This window comes from Rhamphochromis longiceps, linkage group LG19, assembly GCF_057381845.1.
Source record: "Rhamphochromis longiceps isolate RC_006_pf linkage group LG19, R_longiceps_female_GT1.1, whole genome shotgun sequence".
Taxonomy (NCBI): domain Eukaryota; kingdom Metazoa; phylum Chordata; class Actinopteri; order Cichliformes; family Cichlidae; genus Rhamphochromis; species Rhamphochromis longiceps.
In genome coordinates this window covers 12,662,601-12,670,261 of record NC_140575.1, presented here as the reverse complement: position 1 = coordinate 12,670,261, position 7,661 = coordinate 12,662,601, and the positions used below count along the sequence as shown (strand labels likewise).

Below are 7,661 nucleotides of genomic sequence, written 5' to 3'. Positions count from 1 at the left end.
ATAGTATTTTTACATGACAGGAACTTTTATATATTGTGACATTTATATAGCACACGTCACATAAATCCTGTTATTTGGAATGTGTGCTTCAAACCTGAGTGCAGGAATACTCCGAAACAGGAATTCGAGGATTCTAATTTTGGTGTGCCGGCCCCCAGCCTGGTGTCCTTCCAGCTGCTCCCATATGTTGTCCTGACAGACATTCCTGGGCTGTCTGTCACAGCCGGAGCTCAGCTCGTCTCCAAGCAGCACAACGAGACAAAGGAGGAATTAAAAATGAGTTTGGGTGTGATCTTTACCTCTAAGGTGTTTGATGTGTCAGTAGCGTCCACGTGGGTGGAGTTTTCCTTTACTCATTCATTCGTACATGTACACACACATGCTGTCTGCGGCTAAAGGAATAAATATCACGTTTCAAAGCAGAAGAACAGAGTAATTATTTGTTTAGTGATTCCTATATGACTCTTTACTGCTCAGCTGCTCCAGGCTGAATATCACAGATAGTCAGTGAGATTCAAAAACAGCACCCCAGACAGCAGTTATCAAGCAGAGACTGACTGAATCAGCTTGTATTACCAGTAGAACAATAAGAAAAATGTAGCCCAGATGAAAAATATCATACTTATTCTCTTTATATTAACTGTCCACATCAACAAGCGTCGTATTTCCTATGACCATTGAATGCACCTCTCAGTTCACCCCACGTGAGGGCACCTAGCTCAGCAACCAATCAGAGCCTACCCAGGCCGCATTGACCCTGTCAGCCAGGAAGTGAGGTGGAGGTGCATGGTGTCCCGGGTTTTTCTTATCTCAGCAAGAGGAGTGGAGGCATCTGCTACTCAAACCGAGAAATCCACGGACAAAAGAGAGGAAAACTCAGGATTGAGAGGAAGGAAAACCAGCCTACTTACCTGCTGGAAGTCCGGAGTCGAGTGGCTGGATGAAGGAGAGAGGCAACGTCGGTAAGACGAGTGTTATTCTGATGGAAAAAACTTGTAGAGACTTACCGTCGCGATCATGCTAATGCTAGCTCGGTGTCTCACAGGCTAACCACTCACCTTTCATCCGGAGAGCTGCTGCAATTCCAACGCCAGTGTGTGTTGGGCTTTTGTGAAACAGAGCAACGGTGAGCAACATGTTCTTAGCTGCTCTAAAGCTAATTTTTGTCAGTTCACTGTGAGTTTAAAGTAATCTAGAGGGTAATTTTTAGTGCATTTCTCTCTCACGAATAGGCCTATAGCGTGGAGAAATTAAGCACACTGTTTTAATGCCTCTGAACTGAACTCATATGTATATTTTGTTGCTTATTTGCACATAGTTCTGAATTTGTTATGGTGTATTGTATTTTGAGTGTCAATGGTTACTTACCATAAGTATTGTTTAATTAATGTTTACATGAATAGAGAAATATTTGAGCAACTTAGATGTTTAGTTCTCATATTTGATATGCTTGAAAATTGAATGTTGTACAACAGAACTGTGAGATTTGATAAGATTTAAGATGTTGATGCAATGAATATGAGGTGATGCAATATTTTGATTTTGTATTTTAACCTTAAACAATGCATCTGAAACAGACTGATTAGAATGTACATTTTATGACCTGGATTATAGGTCAGGTTTTTTGGAGAGGACGGAAAAGTCCAAGGACCAGGACGATATTCTGGTTGTGATAGATGGCGAGCCAACCACTTTGAGGACGATCTACCCCAAAGAAGATACACACCACACACTCATACATTCCAGTTACACTCACAAGGACCTTTGAAGTTGGCTATCGCCAGCTTAACTCTAAATTCTTAAAGGGCCCCAACGAGTACTTTTATTTTGTTGAGTGTGCACACTATTTATTTTATTTTATTTTATACTTTATCTGTACAAATTGGACAAATACCAGTTATACTTTGTAACAATACAAGAGTGGCTACTCAAAAGTTAACATTGTGTCCAGGTCATTATTGCTGCTCAATACTTCGGCTCCATACGAATTTGGTGTCTTCTGATTCTGGCCAGGGTCTTATTACGAGCCCAAGTAATTATTGCGCTGTAATTCACCTTTATACCTTAAAGTTGGTTACAGAAGTGGCGAGCCAGCCAGGAGCCAATTGATTTGAGCATCAATATTGAGGCAATGACCAGCATGGATTTCATACAAAAGTCTGGTGTCAAAATACCTAATGCGGTTGTTGTCGCTGGGATAACACAGGTATCTGAGAAAGATGAACAGGTCATTGACTTTCTGAAACAGTATGGTAAAATCACAAGAGTCCTTTTTGTTGATGATTCACTGTCCAACTTCTACCAAAACCTGATCGTAGAATACTCTAGCAGTTCAGCCTTAGAAGGTTTAGAACCTCGTTTACCATACACATACACAGCACAAGCTGATCCCAGCGTTGTCTATGAAATTAAAACACTCAGTAGCATGTACACTACCACGGTTGGGAGTAATGTTACAAAAACCTACTTGGCGGAACTCAAGGAACTAGCCAAGCTGAGTGGCAAAGACTACGGTGAGGTGCTGAAGGAGATGATGTGTCAGATTGGGGAGGATGTTGAAGCCATGCGACCCACCACTGAAGAACCTTCTCCCACGTATGTCGAGACCACTGTTGTATCTCCGCCCGCTTCTAAAGAGCGACAGTGTCACACCTCACATTCAGATGTTACACCAAGTGATACTGGTGCCACTGATGATGTTCCCCTCACTAATGGAAGGAGAGCAGCGTCCCTCTCAGTAAGTGACTTGAACCCACCTGACATTCAGAAGGTTGTGGTAGAGCATATCGTACGAAGGCAAGATGTTGTCCCACACATCCAGTCCCAGGTGAGACTCCGTTCCTTCTCCGGTAAGGTTCCCAGACCTAACAATGAAACTGATTATGACACATGGCGCACACAAATTGAACTGCTCCAAAATGATCCCAGCATGTCCCCCCTGCAAATATCCAGAAAGATCCATGAGAGCCTGCTCCCACCAGCAGCTGATATAGTTAAGAGTTTGCGGCCTGAGTCACCACCTGTGACTTATTTGCAGCTTCTAGATTCAGCCTTTGGCACTGTAGAAGATGGTGAGGAACTTTTCGCTCAATTCCTGAACACCCTTCAAGATCCAGGTGAGAAGTCATCCACTTACCTTCACCGGCTACAGCTAGCATTAAACAGAGCCACGAAGAGGGGGGGAGTCGCATGTGAAGAAGTGGACAAACATCTACTTAAACAGTTCTGCAGGGGATGTTGGGACAACGACCTACTCAGCGCCCTGCAACTTGAGCAAAAGAAGAGCAGCCCACCCCAATTCTCAGACCTGTTGTTAATGATTCGCTCTGAGGAAGATCGACAGCAAGCAAAAACTAACCGTATGAGAAAACACATTGGCACCACAAAGCAGAGAACGCAGTTACAGTTCCAGGGTGCACATGTTTGTGAACCAGAGGAGAAACATGGGAGTAGCATTGCTGCTATTGAGGATCTGCGAAAGCAGGTGGCGAGTCTGCAAAGTCAACTAACTACATTCATGTCACAGAAAAAAACAAAGTTTGCAAACAGCAAGGACCCTGCAGGGAAGCCGCAGAGTAAGATGTCAAAGCCACATGGTGTAGATGGACGTATGCAAAGACAGACTTCAAAGAGGCAAAGGGGCAGACCCAAGCCCTGGTATTGTTTCAACTGCGGTGAAGATGGACATATCGCTCCATGCTGTGTTGACCCCGCTAACCCCAACCTAGTAGCAGAAAAAAAGAAGCAGTTGGAGGAGAAACAACGCCAGTGGGAAGCGCAAGATTGTACAGATTCACCTTTAAACATCTAACAGTTCCTGTTGTGGGACAAACAGGAGCTGAGGAGAGTCAACAACGTCCCTCAGACGTAAACAATGGTGACAAAATCACAGCTGAGGTTAACAAAGTAAGTACCCCAGCAAAGACTGTCAAAGCACAAACATGTTCTGGCTTAAACCATTCAGAGCAGAACCAATCTTTCCAACTCCCTAAACAGTTGATTGGTACCAGAAGTACAGCTCAAGTGACTGTGAGAGGTGAAGAAGTCAACTGTCTTCTTGACTCAGGCTCCCAAGTTACCACTGTTCCTGAGTCATTTTACCAGCAGCACCTTTCAGAGCAAAAGATCAAGCCACTACATGACCTCTTAGAAGTGGAAGGTGCTAATGGCCAGCTAGTGCCTTACTTTGGCTATATAGAAATGACCATAACTTTTCCAAAGGACTTTATAGGTGTTCCAGTAGATGTAAACACACTTGCTTTAATCGTCCCTGACACTTCACAATCCCTCATGCTCATAGGCACAAACACCCTAGATGTACTGTTCGACATCTACTCAGAGACTGACTTAGCCAATCGTCAACCCCTCCCACATGGCTACAAAGTAGTCTTCAAAATCATTGAGTTGAGACGGAAGCAGACAAGTGACACCCATCAGGGGGTAGTGAAGCTACTTGGCAAGATGCCTCAAGTCATTCCAGCTGGTTCAACTGTAGTGGTGGAGGGAGTCGCCCTTGGCGAGGGCCTTCAGGATGAAAAATCAGTTGTAATTGAGTACCCATCATCGTCCCCCTTGCCCGGTGGCCTGCTACTTAAAGCCGGTCTGGTGGACTTTCCCCAGCGGCGGCCCCACAAGTTGCCAGTTGTTATAAGCAACGAGTCTGACCACGACATTGTCATCCCTGCCAAGTGTACTATTGCAGAGGTTAGTGCTTATCAGACCATCCTATTAAAGGAACACAACAAGACCAAACAGTCAGAATTATCCCAGAGAACTCCAGACACTCCGTCTTTCCAAGAGCCCACCATAACCTTCAATTTTGGTGACTCCCCAGTTCCATTGGAATGGAAACAGCGCATCACTCAGCAGCTCAGCGGCATGCCTGAGGTGTTTGCACAGCACGACCTGGATTTTGGCCGGACGGACCAGGTGCGACATCATATAAAACTTTCGGATGGCACGCCTTTCAAACTACGTGCCCGGCCAATCCACCCACGGGACATTGAGGCTGTCCGGAAGCACATTCAGGAACTCCTTGATGCAGGAGTTATTAGAGAGTCAGAGTCCCCATTTGCGTCACCCATAGTGGTAGTCCGGAAAAAGAACGGCCAAGTCCGGTTGTGCATCGATTATAGGCGTCTAAACCTTCAGACTATAAAAGATGCGTACAGCCTTCCGAAGCTAGAGGACACATTCTCAGCCCTCAATGGTTCACAGTGGTTCTCTGTTCTTGATCTAAAATCAGGGTACTACCAGATCGAGGTCGAAGAAGCAGACAAACCGAAGACGGCCTTTGTGTGCCCTCTCGGCTTCTGGGAGTTCAACAGAATGCCTCAGGGTGTAACGAACGCCCCCAGCACGTTCCAGCGGTTAATGGAGCGGTGCATGGGGGATATGCATTTGAAGGATGCATTGGTCTTTCTTGATGACGTGATAGTATTCTCCCGAACCCTTGAGGAACACGAAGAAAGACTCATGAAAGTGCTCACTCGTCTAAAAGAGTTTGGGTTAAAGCTGTCACCAGAGAAATGTGTCTTCTTCCAGACTTCAGTCCGTTATCTGGGACATGTGGTCTCCAGAAATGGAGTTCGGACTGACCCTGAGAAGATTTCGGCCCTTAAAACATGGCCTGTCCCACAGACCCTGCGAGAGTTAAAGTCGTTCCTTGGTTTTGCTGGGTATTATAGAAGGTTCGTTAAGGGGTATTCCAGCATTGTGAAACCTCTCCACAACTTAACTTCGGGGTACCCACCTAGCCACAAGAAATCAAAAGTAAACGCAAGACAAAGTGCACATCAGTACCATGACCCAAAAGACCCTTTCGGAGGTCGCTGGACGCCAGCTTGCCAGGAAGCCTTCGAGTCAGTCATCCAAAGTCTCACCACTGCCCCTGTACTTGCCTTCGCTGACCCCCAGAAACCCTATATACTGCACACCGACGCCAGTACCACCGGGCTTGGTGCTGTATTGTATCAGGAGCAAGAGGGACAACTTAGAGTCATAGGCTATGCAAGTAGAGGGCTGTCACGGAGCGAAAATCGCTATCCAGCGCACAAGTTGGAGTTTCTGGCGCTCAAGTGGTCAGTTACAGAAAAGTTCAGCGACTATCTCTACGGCAACCACTTCACTGTTGTAACGGATAGTAATCCGCTGACTTACATTCTGACTTCAGCAAAACTTGACGCAACTAGCTATAGGTGGCTAGCAGCACTGTCCACATTCTCTTTCAAACTCCTCTATCGTCCAGGGAAGCAGAATGGAGATGCGGATGGATTATCACGCAGACCACACGGAGGGCTAGCGGACGACCTGAAATCACAAAAAGAGATTGAACGCATACAACAGTTCACTCAAGATCACCTTTGTGATCCAGACAACATCAATGCTGTAAATCAGTCTGTGGTGAAAGCAATCTGTGAGAGGCAGTTCACCTACAGCGTCAGTCCTGACAATGAAAGAGAGGCAGATGCAGATTGTGTTGCCTTGGTGGAGGTGCTTGCTGTGTCTCCTAGTGCTGTACCTGATAGCTATGGGCAAGAGGAACAGTTTGGAGGTCTGCCAACCATTCCCCATCTAACTGAGGCAGAGCTGGCAGACGAGCAAAGAGCCGATCAGTGTATAAAGCATGTTATTTCTCAGATCGAATATGGGGACACACCACCTCCAACCGTGCGCACACAGCTCCCTGAGCTTCCACTGCTCCTCCGAGAGCTTAACCGTCTTGAGCTCCGCAACAATGTCTTGTACCGGCGACGCCAAGAGGGGTCCCAGAAAACCTACCAGCTTGTACTTCCAGCTGAGCTTCGCAACACAGTTCTCACCAGCCTGCATGACCATATGGGTCACATGGGAGTCGACCGTACACTGGACCTTGTAAGGTCAAGATTTTATTGGCCAAGGATGGCTTTGGACGTGGAAAGGAAAGTGAAGACGTGTGGCAGGTGCGTGCGGAGGAAGGCACGGCCTGAAAGAGCGGCCCCCTTGGTCAACATTAATACGACACGACCTCTTGAACTCTTGTGCATGGACTTCTTGTCCCTGGAAGCTGACAGGAGTGGAACCAAAGATATATTGGTGATCACGGACCACTTCACTAAATTTGCAGTTGCTATCCCAACACCTAATCAAAAGGCCCGCACAGTGGCAAGGTGTCTGTGGGAGAACTTTATGGTACACTATGGCATCCCAGAAAAATTGCATAGTGACCAGGGTCCAGATTTCGAGTCCCGCACAATCAAGGAGCTCTGTCAGGTGGCTGGTATCCACAAGGTGAGGACAACCCCATACCATCCTAGGGGCAATCCTGTGGAACGATTTAATCGTACCTTGCTTGATATGTTGGGAACTCTCCGTGATCAAGATAAGTCCTGTTGGCGTGACCATGTAAGACCCCTGGTCCACGCTTATAACTGCACCAGGAATGAGGTGACTGGTTTCTCCCCGTACGAACTGATGTTCGGACGCCAACCTCGGTTGCCAGTTGACCTTGCATTCAACCTGCCAGTGCAAGAGGAACAACACTCATCTCACTCTGAATATGTGCAAAAACTCAAGTCACGTCTCAAAGAAAGCTACAAGTTAGCTATGGACAAGGCTGCAAAGATGGCTCACAAGAACAAAATGAGGTTTGACAGACATGTAACTGCATCAGACTTGGAAGC

General features: G+C 46.4%; 1 protein-coding gene across 1 annotated transcript; it reads left to right on the top strand.

Moving 5' to 3' along the window:
• The first annotated feature begins 603 nt into the window (after nt 1-603).
• On the top strand, nt 604-3,811 carry LOC146646346 (zinc finger CCHC domain-containing protein 18-like). Its single transcript, XM_085392219.1, has 2 exons — nt 604-1,126; nt 1,615-3,811. Exon 2 carries the CDS (start codon nt 2,132-2,134, stop codon nt 3,809-3,811), a length of 1,680 nt encoding a protein of 559 aa, XP_085248345.1. The 5' UTR covers nt 604-1,126; nt 1,615-2,131.
• The last annotated feature ends 3,850 nt before the right edge of the window (nt 3,812-7,661 follow it).